Genomic DNA, 25,819 nt, shown 5'->3' on the forward strand with positions numbered 1-25,819 from the left:
TCCAAGTAACAGGGAATGCTTGGACCCTAATGTACTTCCAATTCTGAGATCTGGCAACCTAAAAATAAATTTTGAGGGCTCAAAATTTTGTTATTTCCATAAAACTATCTGTGATTTTCATATATATGCTCATTGTGGCTTTAGTACCTCAGGAAGATAATAAAAAAGCTATGTTTTATTCCCAACTTTAAGTTTTTTCTCCTTTATTTGTTTTAGGCCCAGTCTTCTTATTTTAGACTCTCATTCTAAATGACTCTCATTCTTTAGACTCTCATTCTTTGTCTAGGTACTTTAATAATAATAATTTAGCACTCTTGTGTGTAAGTCTATAAGAAAAGTTAGAAACCCTTTGTAATTTCATTACTATTCATAGCAATTTTACAGCTGTCATTTGGAGAGGAAACATCCATGGACATGACTCGATGATATCTGATATTTCCAGATAGAGATCAGAGAAGACTCACTGGGTGAGACACCTGACTAACAGCCCTGGCTCCATGTTGTAGTCACATTTAAGATATCCTAATACTGTTCCAAAACAAGTTTTTATGAGGAATCTGCCCTACTAGATAAATGATCAGTCTAGGACCATTATTTTCAGAGGCCTTGCATGAGATGCATCATGAGTCAAGGTTCATTACTCACTAGTTGAAATCTGTGTCCAAAGCTTAGCCACTCTTTCTCCACAAGGATTTCAAATCCTCGTATTGTGCGATAGTACCCATCCAACATGAGCATGGCTAGGGAAGTTAGCTGAGCCGTGCGATCCCAGCCATCACTGCAGTGCACCACCACAGACGTCTTCCCTGACTCTACCTTATCAGCAATCCGAAGAGCCCCTGCAAGAATAAGCTGGAAAATATATTTTCTAAATGAAATTTTTAAAAAATTAAATACTTCTAAAAATTTTACTAATGTAGTTTTCTTAGGGACACCAACATGGGGTGAAAAAAAATGAGTGACCCTTCCTAAAAAGAATTCTTGAAAATGGTAAAAGACACATACATTTGATTTTAAAACTAGAAAATCTCATAGACTATTAATTTGCACAATAAAATACCCAAATTAATGATAAACTTTGGTTGCTAAACAAAGGAAAAGTATGAGGAAGATTTTTAAGAGTTAAATTCTAGAGTTACCTGTTTCTAAGAAACGTCAAATATTTCTATATCATATTTTTAGACCAGCTGAAGCCTTATCTTTCTTTTAAAACAATGCTTACACTTAACCAAGTGTACCTAACAGGAATAAAATTTGATCCTTTCTAATATTGTATAGAATTTGTTACAGACTACAGAGATTTTTATATATCACACAGCACAAAATTAGCACAGTATAAACTTTAGAGTAAGCTACTTTTCTTTAATAAGCAAAATTCTCATTGGATTAATATGCCAATTTATCTGGTATCTAATTTCAGCCCTTTGATACATATGCAGAAACTCTGCAAAATAACTTACCTTTTGAAGTCTTGAGTGAAAATTGAATTAGACGTAACCAAGAAAGGAAACACAAAAACTGTCCTTAAAAATGGACAATACAGCATTCTCTGCAATGTCTGTATAATATCATAATTAAAGAAAAGTATGGCATCGCAGAGATCAGAATGAAAGAAAACAGACTTACTAAACTTTCAACATAATTATTAGGCATATTCTGGAAATAGGGCACTCTAAAGCAATCTCAATCCTGACTCTATCAGAATTATTTATGACCATTTAAAAAATACATGTATGTATATGGCCCCATTCTACAATAGTTCTAAATAAGTCACTTTTAAATAAGTCATCTATTATGCAAATATATATGCACACATAAGAATCATTAACCCAAAGTCTTAGTTAAGACTGATCAGGAAGGGTTATATCCAGAGTAGTAACTTAGTTCTTCCATAAATAGTTATGGGGTCCCTAACTATGTGACGGATGCTGTTCTAGGTAGAAAATAAAGCAATGAACAGAGAACAAAGAACCTGCTTAATATTAGAAGCTGAAATTCTACTTGGGGAAGTCCAGACAGGCGCAGAAAAGACAACATGTCAGGTTGTCCATGTCAAAAATCTGCAAGGGGATATAAAAAGTACTGGGAGACCTGCTATTTTGCATGGAGTGTTTGGGAAAGGGCAAATACTATATTTGAGTTGCGATCTGAAGAAAATGGTAGGTAAGCCTTCTTTGTGGGTGTAAGGACTGGCAGAGGAGAAAGTCCAGTCAGACTGTTATGTCTTTCGCCCCTATGAAAACTTGTTTCTGTTATAGCCAGCCTTTTCAAGAGAATGTTGTATCTGGTGTAAAATACCCTGATATTACTGAGATTTATACCATACTGGAAAAAAAAATTTATTCATACATATAATATAAACTATATTAACTAAAATAGTTTGGTGCTGTAAACATTAAATTAGCATGTTAGGTAAATTAGTATTCACATGTTGCTCTCCAAGTGATGCAACACTCAAACAGTATTCTTCATTCAAGTACTCTACCTTATTTCTCTGAGCAGGATGGTTTTAACCTCATATCATACAACAAGTATTTACTAGGCATCTATTCTGTGATGCCCTGGTTCCTCAGGGGACAAAAAAGAACTACGATTTATCTAATCTAGGGCACTAGAGGTAACAATATATGTTGTTTGATCTACAAAAGCAATGGGGTATTACCTAATTAAATGGAAAGAAAAATGAATATTTGGAGTTCAGAGAAAATGAAATGCATACAATCTGCAAAGATTTCAGGGAAGAAATGAAATATGAACTAGGATCAGAAGGATGAGTAGAATTCAGACAGGATCAGAAAGAGGGAAATAAAGAAGTACAACATAACTGAAAGCACAACACAGGAAATGTTACACACAACACAGGAAATTTAACAAACATCAAATTTAAAAGTAATTCTATCAGGCTAGGGTTGTGGCTCAGTGGTGGAGTGCTTGCCTAGCATGTGTGAAGCACTGGGCTCGATTCTCAGCACTGCATATAAGTGAATAAAAATAAAGGTCCATCAACAACTAAAAATATATCTAAAAATTTTTTTAAATAATTCTAGCAAAGCAGTTATCAACTTTTCATTGTTTAGAAAGGTATCTTCATGCTGATTTCAATTATAAGAGCCAATATAAACAAAAGGGTAGAGAAAGTCATTGTTTGAGAAATAGTAACTCATCACATACCTTTATATGTTCTAGCCAGTGAGTAGATTCCAAGTTAGACAGCCAGTGAGTTTCCTCAATGTTGGGGTACACAATCTCTTTAAGTTTTCGTAATGATTCTCTCATGACATGAATATTGTGGATATCCAGAAAAACTAGTTCTGCATTTTGATAAGCATCTTCACTTTCATAACCTCCACCCTTTGCCTGGAAAGAGGCACATATCACAGGATATCATAAGTGAATATATCCATTATCTCTGGACATCATAAAAAAGTTCTGTGAAATATCCCAAGACAGGAAAGAAAATGCTTATTACTAGTGCCCAGGAAAACCCCATGGGAAAATGTACATGACTGAAGGCAACTTAGCACAACCATGCTATACACCTCATGTTCTTTATTAAACAAGAATATGTACTTACCCTTCCTTAAGTAGCAATTATAAAACACCTAACATTAAGACATAATCTGGAAAAAAACTGTTTAAAATCATTTGGATATTCAAACAAAATCAGGGGCTTAGATGAAAAAAAGTTTTAGTTTTTCATCAAACTTGTTGAAACTATGCCAAAAGAAAATGGAATAATGTATTTCAGTACTCAGGAAAATCAACTGAGCCGAGTACTTTATATAAAGTAAAACTGACTTTCAATTATTAAAAAAAAAAAAAAGCTATCAGTATGCAACTATGCAACTACTCAGATGTTGTTCCCATGCTGAAATAGTTACTAGAGAACAACTTCAGAATACCTCCAAAGAGGGGAGGGACTAGAAAGATAAAAAGAAAAAAGTTTCTGCATTGGTTTTAATATCCTTATTCCTGGCAGATTGCTCACTGTCAGGCTCCTATCATCCACCATTTGCCTGCCTCTCGCCTGTCCATTGCCTGCCTTACACCTATCCATCAGCCAATGCACAAGGTTCACCTCCCGATCATCTGACAACAGGTAGCAAACTGATCGCCGACTGCCAGTGGAGCACCAGCTGCCTGCTGTTGCGTGGAAGTTCACTGTTACAGTACCTGCAGGTTTGATTACACGTGGCTGCCGCCATTTTGAGACAACAGCCAGGCCTCGTAGGACTCCTGGCCGGACTGACTGAGCCTCATCTCCAGGATACCTCAGCCAAACCTATCACTCCCTGCCTCTGGGGCCCTCACATCGACTGACTGCTCCCTGCTGCCAGGACCCCCAGACCAATTGACTGCACACTATGACCAGGACCCCAGACCGACTAATTGCACATGGCCTCCAGGATCCCACAACCACACCAAACACACCGGACCTCCAGGACCCCTGCCGGAAAAACTGCATCCCTTCTCCAGGACCTGCAGCTGACCCGTGTACACCCCTGAGCTGCAGCTCCCCATTTGCCAACACATTTCGAAGCCAGAGCGGCCATCTTGGATAATCCTGGAAGCCATAGCTCTGATCTTTGGGTGGGGCAAATCCCATCCTGAGACGCCTGCTGGAGGCTTGAAGCACATTTTCAGGTACCTCTCATGCATCAGGCTACTGAACACTGGGAGGTTTCATTAGTATATGACTGTTATACTGTAGATTTTCTTTTTTCTCCTTTATAAAAAATTTGTTTTTATTTCTTTACTTTTCTTGCTCTCTTTTCCTTTTGTTTACCTGTTCCCTCAGAGTCTCTTTCTCCCTTTTTTGCATGCTAACATCCGATTTCTTTTGATTACACTTTCACACTTTCTATTTTCTAGAATTTCTGTATATTCCTTTCTTATCCCATTAACAGCCACATTCTACATCCCTCTGCATCCTCTTTCTCCTCCATTAGAAACTGCAGACCTTATTGCAAACCTGTTTGTTTTACAGAAGATAAAATATTTGAACTCATTTTGTTTACTATGACAATTTTGTTAGTGTCCCCATAGGGGCTATTTGATTTAGGATTGCATAGTGTCTGATTGGGGCACTGCTAATATTGATCTCCCCTTAAAGAAAGGGTTTTGGAAACCTATAGAGCCACTATAAGCCTATAGGGGGAAATCTGCAATACCCCAGATCTGCACTGCTAGAGAGGAAGATACGTGAACAACATGAAAAAACAAGGGAAGAAAACGATCCAAACAAATCTAGATTCTATATTAATAGAAGCCAATGACAGTATGTTAGAAGAAATATCAGAAAAGGACTTCAGATTATACATGATTAAGATGATTTGCGAAGCAAAGGATGAGTTAACAGAGCAAATGCAGGCAATGAATGATAATACCAATAAACTGAAAGAGCACCTGCAGGAAGCAAAAGATCATTTCAACAAAGAGATAGAGATTCTCAAAAAAAACCAAATGGAAATCCTTGAAATGAAGGAGACAATAAACCAAATAAAAAACTCAATGGAAAGCATCACCAACAGACTAGACCACTTGGAAGACAGAACCTCAGACAATGAAGACAAAATATTTAATCTTGAAAATAAAGTTGCCCAAACAGAGAAGATGGTAAGAAATCATAAACAGAATCTCCAAGAACTATGGGACATCATGAAAAGACCAAATTTTAGAATTATTGGGCTTGAGGAAGGCACAGAGATGCAAACCAAAGGAATGAACAACCTATTCAATGAAATAATATCAGAAAATTTCCCAAACCTGAAGAATGAAATGGAAAATCAAATACAAGAGGCTTACAGAACACCAAATGCACAAAATCAAAACAGATCAACACCAAGGCACGTTATAATGAAAATGACTAACATTCAAAATAAAGAGAGGATTTTGAAGGTTGCGAAAGAAAAGCATCAGATTACATATACGTGGATACCAATACAGATAGCAGCCAACTTCTCAACCCAGACTCTAAAAGCTAGAAGGACCTGGACCAATATATTTCAAGCTCTGAAAGAACATGGTTGTCGACCAAGGATCCTATACCCAGCAAAACTAACCTTCAGATTTGAAGATGAAATAAAATCCTTCCATGATAAACAAAAGTTAAAAGAATTTACAAATAGAAAGCCTGCACTACAGAATGTTCTCAACAAAATATTCCATGAGGAGGAAATGAAAAACAACAATGGAGGTCAGCAAAGGGAGGAACTACCTTAGAGAAAAACCACTCAGAGGAGAAACCAAGCCAATGTAAAAACCAAAAATAAGCCAAATGACTGGGAATACAAATCATTTCTCAATAATAACCCTGAACGTTAATGGCCTAAACTTATCAATCAAAAGACATAGACTGGCAGAATGGATTAAAAAGAAAGACCCAACAATATGCTGCCTGCAAGAGACTCATCTCATAGAAAAAAGACATCCACAGACTAAAGGTGAAAGGATGGAAAAAACCTAGCATGCACATGGACTCAATAAAAAAGCAGGGGTTTCTATCCTTATATCAGATAAAGTGGACTTCAAGCCAAAGTTAGTCAGAAGGGATAAAGAAGGACATTTCATACTACTTAAGGGAACCATATATCAGGAAGACATAACGATAGTAAATATTTATGCACCAAACAATGGTGCATCCCTGTACATCAAACAGATCCTTCTCAATTTCAGGAATCACATAGACCACAACACAATAATTCTGGGTGACTTTAACGCATCACTCTCACCACTAGATAGATCTTCCAAACAAAATCAAACCAAAGAAACCATAGAACTCAATAACACAATCAATAACCTAGATTTAATAGACATATATAGAATATTGCATCCATCAACGAGCGGATTCACTTTCTTCTCAGCAGCACATGGAACCTTCTTGAAAATAGACCATATGTTATGCCACAAAGCAGCCCTTAGGAAATGCAAAAAAATAGAGATATTGCCTTGTGTTCTATCAGATCATAATGGACTGAGACTAGAAGTCAATGACAAAATAAAAAAGAGAAATTACTCCAACCCCTGGAGACTAAATAATATGCTACTGAATGAAACATGGATAACAAAAAACATCAGGGAGGAGATTAAAAAATTCTTAGAGGTCAATGAGAACGATGATACAACACATCAAAATCTCTGGGACACTATGAAAGCGATATTAAGAGGAAAAATCATTGCATGGAGCGCACTCAAGAAAAGAAAAGTCAACAACTAAATGACCTAACATTACAGCTCAAAGCCCTAGAAAAAGAAGAACAGAATAACAGCAAAAGTAGTAGAAGACAGGAAATAATTAAAATCAGATCTGAAATCAATGAAATTGAAACAAAAGAAACTATTCAAAAAATTGACAAAAAGTTGGTTCTTTGAGAAAGTAAACAAAATAGACAAACCCTTAGCCGCACTAACAAAGAGAAGGAGAGAGAAGACTCAAATTAATAAATTCATGATGCAAAAGGAAATACACAACAGACACCACTGAGATACAGAACATAATGAGAAGCTACTTTGAAAATCTGTATTCCAACAAAATAGAAACTACCGAAGACACTGACAAATTTCTAGAGACATATGCTCCTCCCAAACTGAACCAGGAGGACATACATGATTTAAACAAAACAATAACCTGCAATGAAATAGAGGAAGCCATTAAAAACCTACCTTCCAAGAAAAGCCCAGGACCAGACAGATTCTCAGCCAAGTTCTACAAGACCTTCAAAGAAGACCTTCATTCCAATACTTCTCAAAGTATTCCAGGAAATAGAAAAGGAGGGTACCCTACAGAACTCATTCTATGAAGCTAATATCCCCCTCATAACCAAACCAGGAAAAGACACATCAAGGAAAGAAAATTTTAGACCAATATCCTTGATAATATAGATGCAAAGATCCTTAACAAAACATTGGCAAACCGTATCCAAAAACATATTAAGAAAATTGTGCACCACGATCAAGTGGGGTTCATCCCTGGAATGCAAGGATGGTTCAACATTCGTAAATCAATAAACGTAATCCATCATGTCAATAGACTTTAGGATAAGAATCATATGGTTATTTCAACTGATGCAGAAAAAGCATTTGACAAGATAAAATACCCCTTCATGCTCAAAACACTAGAAAAAATAGGGATAGCAGGAACATACCTGAACATTGTGAAGGCTATTTATGCTAAGCCCATGGCCAACATCATTCTTAATGGAGAAAAACTGAAACCATTCCCTTTAACAAAGGGAACAAGACAGGATGTTCTCTTTCACCATTTCTATTCAACATTGTCCTCGAAACTCTAGCCAGAGCAATTAGGCGGACCAAAGAAATTAAAGGGATACAAAGAGAAAAGAGGAACTTAAGCTGTCACTATTTGCGGATGACATGATTCTATATTTAGAGGATCCAAAAACCACCTCCAGAAAACTTCTAGACCTCATCAATGAATTCAGCAAAATAGCAGGCTATAAAATCAACACACATAAATCTAAAGCATTTTTATACGCAAGCGACGAAACAACTGAAAGGGAAATGAGGGAAATAACCCCATTTGGAAGAGCCTAAAAAAAAAAAAAAAAAAAATACTTGGGAATCAATCTAACCAAAGAGGTAAAAGATCTCTACAATGAAAACTACAAAACACTGAAGAAAGAAATTAAGGAAGATCTTAGAAGATGGGAAGATCTCCCATGTTCTTGGATAGGCAGAATTAATATTGTCAAAATGGCCATACTACCTAAAGTGCTACACAGATTCAATGCAATTTCAATTAAAATCCCAATGACGTACCTTACAGAAATAGAGCAAGCAATCATGAAATTCATCTGGAAGAATAAGAAACCCAGAATAGCTAAAGCAATCCTTAGCAGGAAGAATGAAACAGGGGGTATCGCAATACCAGAACTTCAACTATACTCCAAAGCAATATTAAGAAAAACACCATGGTATTGGCACCAAAATAGACAGGTAGATCAATGGTACAGAATAGAGGACACGGACACAAACCCAAATAAATACAATTTTCTCATACTAGACAAAGGGGCCAAAAATATGCAATGAAGAAAAGATAGCCTCTTCAACAAATGGTGCTGGGAAAACTGGAAATCCATTTGCAACAGAATGAAACTAAACCCCTATCTCTCACCCCGCACAAAACTCAACTCACAATGGATCAAGAACCTTGAATTCAGACCAGAGACCCTGCATCTCATAGAAGAAAAAGTAGGTCCAAATCTTCAACTTGTTGGCTTAGGATCAGACTTCCTTAACAGGACTCCAATAGCACAAGAAATAAAAGCAAGAATCAATAACTGGGATAGATTCAAACTAAATAGCTTTCTCTCAGCATAGGAAACTATTAGCAATGCGAAGAGAGAGCCTACAGAGTGGGAGAATATCTTTGCCACTCATACTTCAGATAGAGCACTAATTTCCAGAATCTATAAAGAACTCAAAAAACTCTACACCAAGAATACAAATAACCCAATCAACAAATGGGCTACGGAAATGAACAGACACTTCACAGAGGAAGATCTACAAGCAATCAACAAACATATGAAAAAATGTTCACCATCTCTAGTAATAAGAGAAATGCAAATCACAACTACACTAAGATTGCATCTCACCCCAATTAGAATGGCGATTATCTAGAACACAAGCAACAATAGGTGTTGCAGAGGATGTGGAGAAAAAGGTACACTCATACATTGCTGGTGGGGCTGCAAATTAGTGCAGCCACTCTGGAAAGCAGTATGGAGATTCCTTAGAAAGCTTGGAGTGGACCCACCATTTGACCCAGCTATCCCACTCCTCAGCCTATACCCAAAGACTTAAAATCAGCATACTACAGAGATACAGGCACATCAATGTTCAAAGCTGCTCAATTCACAATAGCCAGACTGTGGAACCAACCTAGATGCCCTTCAATTGATGAATGGATAAAGAAACTGTGGTATATATATACAATGGAATATTACTCAGCTATAAAGAATAATAAAATTATGGCATTTGCAGGCAAATGGATGAAATTGGAGAATATCATGTTAAGTGAGATAAGCCAGTCTCAAAAATCCAAAAGTCGAATGATCTAGATGATAAGGGGATGATGACAGATAATGGGAAGTGGGAGGGGGGCAAGAATAGAGGAAGGAGGGACTGTATAGAGGGAAAAGAGAGGTGGGAGGGGTAGGGGGGAAGGAAAAAAAATAACGGAATGAATCAAACATCATTACTCTATGTAAATGTATAAATATGTAAATGGTATGCTGTTACTCCATGTACAAACAGAAACAACATGTATCCCATTTGTTTACAATAAAAATAAATTTTTTAAAAAAAGATTGTTTCTGGGAACACCTGGATTCAATCCCTGGCACAGCAAAACAATTAAAAAATAAAATAAAATAAAATAAAATAAAATAAAATAAAATGGGAATGCTAATAGTCATTTGGGAAGTTATGAATGTAAAGAACCCAGCTATGTAGCATCTAATATATGCTCAATAAATATGAATTCCTTCTTTAAAAAAAAAAAATAGTCAAGAGAGCAGGTTGTGGTGGGGCATGCCTGTAATCCCAGCAACTTGAGAGACTGAGACAGGAGGATTACAAGTTGGAGGCCAATCTCAGGAGCTTCAAGACCCTAAGCAACTCAGTCAGAATCTCAAAAAATAAAAAGGGCTGGGGACGTAGCTCAGTGACAAAATGCCCCTGGCTTTAATCACCAGTAGAAACAAAGCAAAACAAAACAAAAATCATCATGTGAATTAAAAGAGTGGAAACCATATAGTATTGATTGATATTCCTTGATGGTTGTGAAACTAGGACTATGAATTACTTTTCTAAGCAATCTAACCATCATCTAACCATTTAGTATCAATCAGTACTTGATACTAAATAACCATGGAGTTTTAGATCATTCAATCTAGAATCAGAAAACAAAACCCTCAAAAATTTGCTTTTTACGGAGTCTCTCCATTAACCAAATCTCATTTATGAAAACTTGGTTTCATATTGTATAAGTTGGTCATTGGTGGTTTTCTTTGCCAAATCACCATGAACTTCTTTGAAATATTTTCCTCTTTGTAGCACATTTAATATCCTTTAAAATTTAAAAAAGAAAACTTATATAGAACTTAGTTTCTGTGCATCACATTATGTCCCAAAAGGATAAAAGTGCTTTAAAAAAATACATATCCTTATTCCTTAATATCCTTAGAGAACTATTCCAGGATCCCCCAAGAACCCCCAAATCCATGGATGCTCAAAGTCTCTTACATAAAATGACATGGTATTTGCACATGACCTGTGCACATCTCCTTTCAGATGACTTAGTACCTAATTATATATTAGTACCTAATATAATGTAAATTTTAAGCAAATAGTTGTTATGCTATACTGGTTAGGGAATAATGACAAGCAAAAATCTACTTATTTGATATAGATGCAACTTTTAAAAAATAATTTCAGCTGGGCACAGTCGCACACACCTGTAATCCCAGCGGCTCAGGAGGCTGAGGCAGGAGTGATCAGAAGTTTGAGGCCAGCTACGGCAACTTAGGCCCTCAGTAAGTTAGTGAGAACCTGTCTCAAAATAAAAAATAAAAAAGGCTGAAGATATGGTTCAGGGGTAAAGTACCTCTGGGCTCAATACCCAGTACCAAAAACCAAAACAAAATAAAAACTAGTTTCAATCGGCAGAGAATTGAATCTGTGAATGCAGAATCACTAGATACCAAAAGGTGAGTGTATTCAGCTACTTGTAGAAACGAAATGTCAAAGGGAAAGATGTGTGTAGAAAAGAATAAAGGCTATATGCTGTGACAATGCAGATATAATACAAAGTACCTGTGTACTGAAAAGACCTAGAAATAGAACCAAGCCAGTTAATAAATGGGCAGCCTTTGCAAAAGATCATGGTTTGAAATACCATTTCCTACCAATAGAAATCAGTACTTCGTGGAGAAATGATTCTTTCTGTCTGAGGCAGAATATGTACAAGATTTTCTGATGAAATGTGGTAAATTCTATTATACCAGACTGCTTCTTATGGCACTCAGCTTTTTGTTACTATAACAAATATTTTAGATAATCAACTTATAAAGAGAAACAGTCTACTTTGGCTCAGTTTTAGAGGTTTGACTTCATAATGAGATAACTCCACTTTTTTTAGCCTGTGCTTATGCAACACATCATGGCACGAACACATGAAAGAGCAAAATCATTTACCTCATGGCAGGAAAGTGAAAAGAGAAAGATGCCAAAATTCCACATTCCCCTTAAGGACATGCCCCCCCAATTACCTGAAAAACTCCCAGTAGGTTCACACTTCTAAAAGGTTCCACCTCCCAAAAGGGCCATGGATTGAAGACACTTATCCAAACCACAGTAATTACAATGGCTATATGAAAAGAACTCAGAAGATAACTTGAAAAGGCTGCCTCTGACCAAAGATGAGACAATTTTTTACTTTGAAAAAGGTATACTTGTAAAAGATTAGAAAATGCTAATTATGAATAGTGATACTTTAATAAATCCCTTCCCTTAAGGGGATGATAAGAGTAAATTCACTATTGGGAAAACAGGTAAATAAGAAGAATCAAGCATTTATCCTGTCTTTTTTATATGAATTAACTAATTATCCAAAATATAAATAAGAGAAAGTATCTCTTCACAGAAAGAATTCAACTAATAGCCCAAATTAGAACATCAACCATTTTGCAAACAATAGTGTTTTAATGTATCTAGGCACTCAGCATCAATAGCTGCTAAAATCCCACGTGCCTCTTGGTGTACCACCTACAGTCTTGCCAAAGGGACTGAATCTAAACCTGAATAAACCTCTGGATTCATATGACAGAAATTCAGGGGACAGAAGAGAGATGAACCACATTATGATAAAATCAGCAAAGTCTGGGCTGTGAGAACGATACAGATAAAACATAAGAAACACGTGGGTAAAGGAAAGACTGCAGACTAAGAAACTTATTGAGTACAATATTTGAAAAGGTAAGACTAAAAAAGTCTATGAATGCATATTGTGGTAATAAAAGCATAAATAAATGCATGGAAATAATTATTTGAAAATTAGAGTCATTACTTTTGCCAGGGGTAGAAGGTGAAATTGATTGGAGCAAGGCATTCATTTAGGCCTTACTGTGGCTGGCAAAGTTTTAATTCTTGACATGGGTCATGGTTACAAGAGCATTTGTCACACAGTAATTCATCAAGCTTCTACTATAAATGAAAATATGCTGCATAGTAACAAAAGTGGCATGGTATTGGTACCAAAATAGACAGGTAGATCAATGGTACAGAATAGAGGACATGGACACAAACCCAAATAAACACAATTTTCTCATACTAGACAAAGGGGCCAAAAATATGCAATGGAGAAAAGATAGCCTCTTCAACAAATGGTGCTGGAAAACTGGAAATCCATATGCAACAGAATGAAACTAAACCCCTATCTCTCACCCTGCACAAAACTCAACTCACAGTGGATCAAGGACCTTGAAATCAGACCAAAGACCCTGCCTCTTACAGAAGAAAAAAGTAGGTCCAAATCTGCACCTTGTTGGCTTAGAATCAGACTTCCTTAACAGGACTCCCATAGCACAAGAAATAAAAGCAAGAATCAACAACTGGGATAGATTCAAACTAAAAAGCTTTCTCTCAGCAAAGGAAACTATCAGTAATGTGAAGAGAGAGCCTACAGAGTGGGAGGATATCTTTGCCACTCATACTTCAGATAGAGCGCTAATTTCCAGAATCTATAAAGAACTCAAAAAACTCTACACCAAGAATACAAATAATCCAATCAACAAATGGGCTAAGGAAATGAACAGACACTTCACAGAAGAAGATGTAGAAGCAATCAATAGATATATGAATAAAAGTTCAACATCTCTAGTAATAAGAGAAATGCAAATCAAAACTACCCTAAGATTTCATCTCACCCCAATTAGAATGGCGATTATCAAGAACACAAGCAACAATAGGTGTTGCAGAGGATGTGGAGAAAAAGGTACACTCATACATTGCTGGTGGGGCTGCAAATTAGTGCAGCCACTCTGGAAAGCAGTGTGGAGATTCCTCAGAAAGCTTGGAATGGAACCACCATTTGACCCAGCTATCCCACTCCTTGGCCTATACCCAAAGGACTTAAAATCAGCATACTACAGAGATACAGCCACATCAATGTTCATAGCTGCTCAATTCACCATAGCCAGAGTGTGGAACCAACCTAGATGCCCTTCAGTTGATGAATGGATAAAGAAACTGTGGCATATATATACAATGGAATATTACTCCGCCATGAAGAATGATAAAATTATGGCATTTGCAGGCAAATGGATGAAATTGGAGTATATCATGCTAAGTGAGATAAGCCAATCTCAAAAAACTAAAGGACGAATGATCTCGCTGATAAGCAGATGAGGACATATAATGGGGGGTAGGAGGGGTTAGCGTTAGGATTAGGGTTAGGTTTAGGGTCAGGGATAAGGAGGGTGGTAAGAATGGAGGAAGGAAGGACTGTATAGAGGGAAAAGAGGGGTAGGAGGGATGGGGGGAAGGAAAAAAATAACAGAATGAATCAAACAACATTGCCCTATGTAAATTTATGATTTTTAATAAAAAAAAAAACAAAAAAATTGGTTTTACTAAATTAAAAAAAATGTGCTGCAACCTTAGTAATAAGGATCTATACTTTTGTAAATTAAAAAGGACTGTGTACAGTGAGTTTTGTGTAAGAATGATTTTTTATAAAATAAGATAAAGAATCTAACATTTTACCCTGTCAACTTTTCTGTTCTATATTTTTCTCCTCTGATCCTAGAAAATAATCCTAAGTCTCATTCCTGCCTATCCATGCCATAAAGCTTAGGGAGGAATAGCAATTACGATAAGAATATATACCAGTTCTTGCACTAAGGGTTTCATTTACACATGATCTCATTTTATTTTTATGCCCTATAACTAAAGAATTAATGATTTAGGAGGCCATGCTCCTCCTCATCTCCTTTAAGGAATATATTTACAGTTTAATAAAGAATACCTGGATCTCACAATGCATTCAAAAAGCAAAGCAGGATGGAAATAATAAGGAATGTGTTTCACAATTTAATTAAAAGGGTGATTGTCCAAACACTGTTCCTAATGGCAAAAAGCAAACAAAAAACATAAGTATCCAACAATGCTTTGGTATAATTGATTATCATAGCTTAAAATGATATTATAGATGAATTTCTACTGACCTAGAAATAGACAGTGTTAATATTTAAGAAGAGGAACTAAAATTCCAGTTTGTCTCAAATAAATGTGCATGTGTATACACACTGGTCTGGAAGTATAAGCAAACTCTGTATAGTTAGTTACAGAGTTTGGAGTGTTTAAAACTATTTTCTTCTTTTTGCTTATCTGTATTAACTAATTCTTCTATAATGCATGTAAACTGCAATCTTAAGAAGATTAAATAACTAACTCAAAATCACATTATCACATCATCAAATAGAAGAGCCAAGATCAGAAACTCCTGAAGGGCCTGGTGGTTTTCTACTTTTTTCTACACTATGGCTCCTGTCTAATTCATCTGATTCAAGATACCATAATTACATTCTTAAGTATTGAAAGACAATCTCACCTTATTGGCAACAGCATTGACACTTGGTCGAGCATCAAATATAAAGATTTTGTGAGATTGGGCATTGGAATCCATGATGGCTTGAAGGTATTTTTCATCATCTTTGCTTCGCTTCCCACTCACTCCTACCATGGGCTGGCTACATCGAGTGATTGTGGCTTGACTTTCAGGATGAATCCATGATAAAACCTTAATGAAGGTGAAAATGTTCCAACATACTCTTTACATGCTTTTCTGTTTTTAATGCCATTAAAAACAGTCCTCTCCAAAGCTCTGCTTTCTAACTAAAACCAACACACAGCCATAAAAGGACAGCTCATGCTATTCAGAAAAATCATTATCTTTCAAGCCAACTCCAGCATGTGCAAAAGTTCGTCTAATTCTTAATCACATAATGATTTATGTAAGTCACTGTTCATTTGGAAGTGCTGTGTTTACAAGAAAATACATTAAAACAGGGCTAAGTACTTAGCCTGCTTTTAAAGTTTCATTTTTTTATCAGTAAAACTGCCCAACTCTGAAGTTTTCAGAATCTATGAAAATTCTGTACCTAAAGTAATTTGAGATGATCTTTCTAGATCCAGTTATTCATTATAAACTTGTAAAGTTTTCTTCTTTCTTGGAATTAATGGAAAAGAACATTTATCATTTTGACTAAAGAATATATAATATAAAGAAACAGTGAGTAATACACAGCAAAAACTGTCAAGAACCATGCAATTGTTTTTTTTTTTAGATTTTGCAGTTTTATTATTTAAAATTTAACACTTTTCATTTTATTAAATAACTCCAGTTCCAATATCTCAATTAAAGACTTGCAGGTTTAGATATTTTTATTCTGCACCCAATTCTCCAATTCATTAATCTCAGCATGAAGCAGATTACTGAAACTTTGGCACTCTCATCAAAGCATCATACTTACTGGGATGCGGCCCCTTGACCTAAAGGATGCCACTCTCTTTAATTCTTCATCAGGAATATTTGCTGGTACAACCAACAGGGCAGGGTATGTATCACAAAGCTCATATCGTTCGTTTATCTTTGTTATTCTCCAGCTTTCATTTGGAATTCCCTACACATGAAATAAAATATAACACAAATTATTAACTGAAATATTAAAGGAAACCACAATAGTAGCCATCCTTTTCAAACTCTCATATTTCCATTATCCATCTCTGAAACTGCTAGAATAGCAGTCTGACTATGGTGGTCATGCTTTTGGGATGAGATATTCTAATGTAAGGCTCTGTGTTCATTTTTGTACCAAAATTTTAATGTTAAGTCACTAAATATAGTAAAATGCAAGTCTGTGACAGTCAAGGAAAGGAACTAACTGCAGATGCTCCCTTAGTCATACCTAAATGTAAATATGGTCCTCAGTTACAATTAGAGTCAATTTTAAAACTGTATTCTTCCAATTATCTGATTAATACAAATACATTTCTCAGTAAGAGGTGAAATCTTTATTATAGCTACTCTGGACGATTTTGCTCTACAAGAAGTAATAGTCTCTTAGCAACAGAAATCCAATTTTTAAAAAACTGATTTTGATAATGGACACAAAGGATAATGGTAAGGAACATAGGTCTGGAGTTAGATTTCCTGAATTCAAATCCTGGTTTCCACACTTATTAGTTGTGTTGCTTTGGGCAGATTACTCAATGTTCTGTGCCTCAGTTCACTCATATGCTATGCAGATAATATTGGTAACTAATTATAAAGATGAAATTAACTAATATTTACAAACTATCTAAGAAAAGCCTGGTATCTATATGTGTATGTATATTTATGTGTGTGTGTGTGTGTGTGTGTGTGTGAGTGTGTGCACGCGCGCGCGCAAGAGCACATGCACAGGCACATGCACAGGCACATGGGCATGCCACATGATTTGGTTAATAAAACAATTTTTTACTTAACAAATATTTATAGAGCACATACTATAAGCAGAATACTCTCCTAAGGTTCATTCATTCATTTATTTATTCAAGAGATACTATGTGCAACATGCCAAGCACTGCTACATCCTAAGGATACAACATGACGAAATAAATGCAGTGCCTTCCCACTGAGTATGAAAAATTTCAATGAAATAATAGATGTTTCCTTCAAAAGTTGCTAATACTGGTGAAGAACTAGAAAGTAAATAGTAAAGGGGCAAGCAGGCATTAGTAAATACTTATCAAACTAAATTGAATCAAAGTAGGACAGTAAATACTTGAGAAGGTTACCAAACAGCAGTTAAAGTTTGATCTGCATATAAAATAATATAAAAATATCATACGTTAATGCCAAAATGTAGAGGGGTTATTCTTATTATGGTCACTGACCATAATTAATCAATGCTATCCTTTGACACAACAAAAGAGAAAGTACACTGTGTTCTCTGTGAAGATGTAAAATTTTCAAAACTGTATATGGAGCTAAATTATAAGGAGTAGAATTATTAAGAAATGTTTTTGGAATTAAATTATAGCATGCCCAAAAGGAAAATTTGAAAGAATAATGCAGGATGGTATAAAGAAAATTAAAATTTATCTATATTTATTTTTATCTTTACAACTATTAGACATTTTTAAATAAACTAATACTTGAAACCTCTTACAAAAGGAAAGATAAATAAAAAATCACTGGCATATCCTGAAAAGCAGAGTTCAGAGAAAATGAAAGGAAGCCAAACAATCAGGATTAACCTTCATGTAACAACAAAAACAAAACAAAATTCTAAAAAGTTGTTTACTTCTACCCCTCAAGTTTTCTTTGTAAAAAAAAAAAAATAATATATATATATATATAGAATACTAAACCTAAAACAAACAGTAGTACATACCTGCCTTCTATACTCTAAAAGAGGATCATATAGCTTCCACCCATTTTCAGGGAATACTTCTTTATATTCAAAAGCAAAAAGAGGCTACAAAATAGTAAGCAGAGTTAAAGAGCTATTTAAGAAGGTAATGAATAGAATACATCCTTATACTCAAAAGTTTTCATTTACATATCTTCAAGAATATTTTATATCAGCACTTTCTATTATTGTTTTGGTTTTTGTTTTATATTTGAAAATGTATTTTTTTTACATATTTTTTAAAGTATAGAAAGCACACAGACCCCACACACAAAATTACCAAATGCTAAATTACTATCACATCTCCTTCAAATATACTGGTAGCTTTTTGTAGGTTTATTTCTAAAAATAATAAAAACATTACATTTTTTAAAAAGGCATTTTCTGATAGAATTAATCAACTATTAAGTTTATGCTATATTTTCTAAACCACATAGAATAAGGTTTTTATTTTTTGGCTTTCAATTTATCATTTTTATAGACATAATGATAGAAACAAGTATAATGTTAAAAAAAAAAAAGTTGAAAATGGAGTCAGAGAACCAGTGTTGATTCCAAAGTCTATTCTCTATTAGCTATGTCTTTGAGTCAAATGCATACTTGATCCTGGTTTTACCTCTAAAACAGGGGAAAATAGGGCTATTGTGGAAGTAAAAAAATATTACATAAATGAGGATACCTAACACTGTCACAAAACTTCCCAATGGCATGTAGTAGAAACTCATTATTCACTCTGCTTCCCTCCCAAATTGCTAATCTTAACTGGAGCTCCCAACTGAAAACATTTCAAGTCCTATGAATTTGAAATTTCAAATCCTAATGAAGTTCAATTACAGCTTTTCATCATGGAAATATCCTGGATAGAAAGATCATATAATTATAGAATGTTCATGCTGGAATGACCTTGGAAATGAACTAGTACAGCTTCCTCGTTTCATATCTAAAGAAATTGGCTCAAGAGATTAGATTAACTTAAACTATATATCTGGTTAAATGTCAAAGCAGGGACATAAATGCAGAAATTCTAGATAGCCCAATCAAGTTTACTTATACCAGTAATTATAATAATAATATTTTCCAAAGATAAGAAATATTTTACCAGGTTATTAGAGACAGGAAATGCATATTTCATTAGATTCTCAAATATGGATCTTCTTGTTCGCCCCTCAGGTTTATGAGCAAATCGTAAATTCCTAATATCCTAGAAAATATTTTGGATACAAATTAATCACTGTTCACTTTTTATTTAATGAAAATAAGTTGATGTGGAACTACCTTGTAAAATGATAAGATCTATGACTATGGGATAGAAAAATATACAGTAACTTCTGGAAGCAGGCAAATGTATAATGGTTCATTGAGAGAAATAAGAAACACAAGACATTCTAAAACAAGGCAGAATTCAGAGGGCAAAAAATTTGGCTATGCTTATGGACTTGTGAACTCAACATTGGCCAGTAAGAGGCAGAAATTGACATAAGGGCTGGAAATTACAGATACTGCATCTGAAGCTTAATATCATGAGTAGGGCACACTGGCAACATATGTCCTTCCCTGCGAATGCCTATTTCCTGTCATGAACTTCCCTGTTTAAACCTAATTAACTGTTGTTACTTTCCATGGTATCTGGAGATCATTTTCCTACTTTACTCTCTTCCCAGAATTCATTTTCATTTGAACTTCTCTCGATAAATCCCCTTCTCTTAGACTAAGAGAACCAAACTGCCAGAGACCTTCTGTCCACTGGAAAGTCAAGTTCCACCTACTAGCAGGAGAATTCTGAATAGTTTGGCTGATATTATCCAGGCTCTATAGTTTTATCTAAAGACCAGGACTGTCTTCCATTATGTGTACTCTAATTTTCTATGCTTAGGATGAATTCAGATATTCATGTTCTGTTTTATTGATATCTTAAGAGCACTTAGAAAAAAAGAGATTAAGAATCTTTAAGACTATTCATTTGATTTAAATGTTATAACCTAGGCAGGATTCAAAATACCTTTATTACATCTCATAATGTAATACCAAACATGGGAACAGAACATACTATTCCACCCACAAAGCAGAAGCAAATAAAACACTGTTATCAGGGCTGGGGTTGTGGCTCAGTGGTAGAGCGCTTACCTAGCACATGAGAGGCACTGGGTTCAATTCTCAGCACCACATTAAAACACAAATACACACACACACACACACACACACACACACACACACAAAAAAAATAAATTAAGTTACTGTATCCATCTACAACTAGAAAAAAAATTTTTTTAAAAGTGTATTACAAATCTGGTCCAAAATCAGAATGCTAAATTTACTGTATTTCAAAATATCCATATGTAGGAACTAAAATTGAGATCTTATGAGGTTTTATTTTTCCTCAGTAAATATTTTTATAATTAATAAAGATACTCAGAATTTCTGTTAGCTACAAGAGGTCTCAGAAAGTATCAATCACAGCAGGAGCCCTATAAATAAGTATGTTTATCTGTAATGGTCTTGATTCCATAGAAAAGAATATATTTAAAATGACGAAGATTTTAAAGTCAGTCTGTTTCATATTCTCTTCTATGTTCTATTTTACTACTTGACTACAGAAAAGTGATCAAGAAACAATATGCTTGAGACATGGCTGACAGCTATTACACTCACAGAGCCCTTCTGTGTATAATGAAAAACATGAAAATAATTACTAAGTATGTAATACAAGATTCACAAAACCTTGACAATTATCACAAGAAAGTATTTTAATTTATATATGTGCTGTTTCTTTTACTTAAAGCACTGGTAGAACAGCAAAAAATAATAATAATAAATAAAGGAATAATGTGATCTGAAATTGAAATGTGCTTGGATGCTAATTGGGCTATAATAAGTACAACAAAAATCACCTGGGAAGTGGGACATGGTATTACTTAGTGGTAAATGTAAAAGTTTTCTTTTACTAGAAAGATATTTCTAGTAAAAGATCCATTTGGTATTCTGAAAACCAGTTTCCAAGTACAGGTTCTATTTAGCAGAAAACTTTTTAATCCAAATAAAGTTGTACAAGTTATAAATTTTACCTTGCACACAGTTTCCAGTCCATATGAATTTTCACCTCGACTAGAAGCACCACCAATTTTTTCTACTCTACTTATAACACCAAGAGAAGCATCTAAAACAAATGGCGGGTCCTAAAAGAAAGAAAAAATAAAATTAAGCACAGTTATAATTACAGATAGAAATCTTAATCAGAGGATAGGAAATGTAGCTCAGTGGTAAAGTACTTGCCTAGCATGTCAAGGCACTAGGGTTCTGTATCCCCAGTACCAAAAGAAGAAAAAAAGAAGAAAGAAATTTCATTCGGAAATTCTTTAATTAAAAATGATCACAAGTAAACAAATCTGGCTGCAAACAACACACACACATAAATACAAAAATCAAATCCAACGAGTCTTACCCGTTCCATACTTTTGAAATATAACCTGTAATTCGTGACAGTCAGAGTTCCTCGTACAGCACCAGTAAATGGACAGATGTAAGTTACATCTTTGGCTGAAAAGCAAAACATTCAATTTACATTGTATGCTACTGAAAACAGCTTCCTCATCTTGCAAAATTATTGTGATTTATGCCTACAAACCATATACTCAATGATTCCAACAGACCTGAAAAACCTAATCCAAGCTTCCAACCATTAATCTGGGGGAAGAATGTAGAATAAAAGGAAAGGTCTAAAGAGGTGGAAGTGTATCTCTTCCACTGAGACAAAACAGAAGAAAAGAGAGATTCCTGCTATGTCTGTGAAATAAATCAGATGTGATGACTGCAGTAGCAGGGCAGAGGAGTACTGGTAATGAGGGCAATAACATATAATGTACGGAAGCACTGTAAGCATTTATCTTCTCAGGTTCTAGATCACTTTGCTCATCTCTTGGTCTTCCTGGCCTGGCCAGTTTGTCAATATATCTCTAAAAATGTAATACCCAAAATATAGAATTATCAGAAATTACTGATCTGATTATATTCCTGGGGAAGATACTGTAGGTGAAAAGAAAGGTACACAAAACAATTTAATATTGTAAGGGAATATATTTCCGACCAATCAAACGACATCCAACTTAGTAGAGAAATGATCATGAGCAATGTTTTAATAAGAAATAAACAATGAATCTACATGACATTTTACTTTTTAAAGCATGCATTAATTGATTAAGCAGGAAACTCAGAAACCACAAATTGAAAATACTATTTAAAATGGCAGAGGGGTCAAAATGACCAATATGAGGGTTTTTTTTAAATCTTAAAATACAAATAATTGCTATGCCATTATTATAGTAAATCAGCACATAAAGCAATTTCTTTATCATTCCAAGAAAGTAAGGTACAATTTTTTGGAGCCACAACTTTTTAAGAACCTTTCAAGGGGCTTCTGGAAATGCTTAGGGTCATGAAATACGTTTAATAAGATACTCCAACTTCCTGACTTTGCTTCTTTTTCATCACTTTGAAGGACTTTGTATGGAATTTGAATTGAGAATGATTTTTCAACAATCATTTCTAGCCTTCAAAATGATTCCCTAGGAAGGCTCAAGTATGAGATAAATTTTTAACCAGTATTTCCAAAGTATTTCATTTAGGGGAAAAGTTTTAAAATTAAATTAACCCTTCATTATATAAAGATACACAGACTTGCTTTGCACACTTTTTTTTTTATCCTTATTAATTTTCACTTCAACTAAGAAGGGTTTATACAATGTTACTAGAAGTATTTCTGGATTCCTTCTAGAACTAGTTTTCTAACTTGCACAAGAAAAAAATGGATCTTATTTTCCTGTAACCCCACCACAGGATATGGCCCTCTTGTTCTAAAGCTTTTGGCCTCCTTCCCTTTAACTCTAAAATCACTGAGATAATATACATGAAAGTGCTTCTAAAATTCAAAGTACTATACAACCACCACAAGGGTTTGGACCTTTGTTACTACTGCCATCATCAGTCCCTGCTTTCATCTGTTTGCTCAGGCTAAGTTACTCTGAATAGAAAAGATGCTCTCGGTTTTCATGAAGCAGAAGGAAGATTGTATGACTAGGATCCTTACCAGTGCAAATGACAATAATAAATACCACTGGTGACCTAGCATTTTAGTTTATAAAGTACTTTTCACCTGAGTATTTCATTTAGCCTTAATCCTATTGGAATATAGTTAGCTACAATTTTTAGATGAAAATATCAGGTCTCAGAAAAGTGAAATAAATTGCCAAATGTTTCAAAACTAGTAATTGTTATCTCTTCAAGTTTTAAAGATGAATGTTTCAAAACTAGTAACTGTTATCTTTAAAACTTGAATCAGTTCCCTTGACTAAAAACTCAAACCTCTGTGCACAACATAAGGCACCCTCAGGGCAAAACCCAGTTACTAACTGAGCACAGTCTGTTTAACATTTGCCTTCTCTATTAAAGTGTGAATTACTACAGTCTGGGAATATCTCTATTCCTGATGTGGCCAGCCCACAATATTCTGAGAGTTATTTCCTAAGGCATTCTTTGATGTTCTTAAACTGATTTAACTATTTTTTTTATGTAAACCATGTATTCATAGTAAACCAATTTAAAACCCAAGGTCTTGTTTTGATGAAAATATGCAAGCTACCCTTACATTAGACTCTTTTCCTATTACATTTAATTTTTTGCACAATAATCAGGTCTATATAGATGATTTTAAGATATATTTATGTTTGGTATTATAAATTTTGTAATAACATACTGCCTGCTGTTACCAAAATATCTTAGATTTACTGATCTTCTCAAATTTGCACTAATATCAGAGTGTAAGAATACTAATAGTTTCTGTGAGGAATATCAAAATGACCTTGAGAATGCACATCTATGAGAGTGATAAATATATACAAAGAAATGTAATGCATTAAAGCATTCAGTCTATATAGAAAGAAACAAAAACACACTCTTAAGTATACACAGATGGGAAAAATCCATTCAGGCACAGGATCATAAAAGTATTCAAGAACATAGGCAAGGGAATTTTTCCTAGTGACAGGTATCCTTTAGAAGAATAAGATGGTGATAAAGTACTCAATACAAAAAAAAAAAAAAAAAAACTGATCCAAGCTACATAAGTGAGGAAAGTAAAGAACATGTTCTGACAAAGGTTAACTGTCTACTCTGGCTCACACCAACTGTCTTGAATCATATTCTACCTACTTGCCCAGCATGGTGACAGCACACCTGTAATCCCAGCAACTTGGGAGCCTGAGGCAAGAGAATCACAAGTTTGAGGTCATCCTCAACAACTTAGCAAGGCCCCAGGCAACTTAGTGGGGGCCTTGTCTCAAAATTAAAAATAAAAAGGACTGGGGCTATAGCTTAGAGGTAGAATACCCAAGTTCAATTCCCAGTACCCAACCCCTGCAAAAAAAGAATATCATATTCTGTCCACTCTTCAATTTTCCTCTGTCATTCCTCTTCTCCCATATAACTACAGTGTTAGTGATCACCAAAGTTATGTTCTTGGTCCTTTTCTCACTCCATACAGTCTCTGGGTTATTTTCCTCCTCCTACTTTCAACCAATACCCATGTGCTGATGATTCCTTACTATGTACCTCAAGCCTAGATTTTTTTTTATTCAATATTTCCACCTGAAGTGTTGGGTAGAATGATAGAGTGCTTGACTAGCATGCATTAGGCTCTAGGTTTGATCCCCAGCATTTCAAAAATAAATAAAGTTGCATATGCTATTTCCATTTGAAGTCTCTCATAAGTTCCTGAAATTCAATGTAAATAAATATAACAAGGGCTTCTGAAAATGAAGAGAAGATAAATTCAAGGAAGTCTTAGCAATTGACTCCTCCCAATCTGATAACTTGTTTGATGTTAAGAAGAAAAGAATATCAAGGATGACACCAGATTTCTGACTTCAGTAAATGAACACTGGTAATGATGTCAAATGAGAGAATGCATGAAAAGAGTAAGTCTGGAGTTAAGGGTGATGATTTTAGTTTTAGATATGCTGGGTATAAGATTCCTATAGTAGATACAAGGTCTGAATCTAAGTTGGGCATTTTTTAGGCATCCATGAGGATGGAGTCTCACAATGGAAATATAAATTTAGTAATCATCAACCAATATATGACATGAGAGATCATTAATTTGAATATAATCAACAGAATAGAGTATATAAGTGGGAAAAGAGAAATGGCTCAAGTCTTAGTATTGATATTAAATGAAGAGAAATCAATGAAAGAAACTTGAAAATATTTTGTTAAGTCTACATATTTCAGGGGAGGGAGCATAGACATTAGGCTTGGAATAGGAAAAAAGAAACTGTCACAGTGCTAGATATATT

At 34.9% G+C, this 25,819-nt stretch overlaps 1 protein-coding gene across 2 annotated transcripts in view; it reads right to left on the reverse strand.

Moving 5' to 3' along the window:
• Window positions 1–25,819, reverse strand: part of MTMR2 (myotubularin related protein 2) — a 120,713-nt gene that overhangs the window by 8,767 nt on the left and 86,127 nt on the right. For both annotated transcript variants that reach the window (XM_079101960.1, XM_079101961.1), the window contains 8 exons: window positions 21,916–22,010; window positions 21,539–21,649; window positions 19,576–19,677; window positions 18,459–18,542; window positions 16,554–16,703; window positions 15,632–15,820; window positions 3,172–3,357; window positions 646–852 (listed from right to left, as the gene is read on the reverse strand). In XM_079101960.1, coding sequence (XP_078958086.1) covers window positions 646–852; window positions 3,172–3,357; window positions 15,632–15,820; window positions 16,554–16,703; window positions 18,459–18,542; window positions 19,576–19,677; window positions 21,539–21,649; window positions 21,916–22,010 — 1,124 coding nt within the window. The remainder of the gene's footprint in view (window positions 1–645; window positions 853–3,171; window positions 3,358–15,631; window positions 15,821–16,553; window positions 16,704–18,458; window positions 18,543–19,575; window positions 19,678–21,538; window positions 21,650–21,915; window positions 22,011–25,819) is intronic.

Source organism: Sciurus vulgaris, assembly GCF_902686455.1.
Source record: "Sciurus vulgaris genome assembly, chromosome: 11".
In the NCBI taxonomy this organism is placed as follows: Eukaryota; Metazoa; Chordata; class Mammalia; order Rodentia; family Sciuridae; genus Sciurus; species Sciurus vulgaris.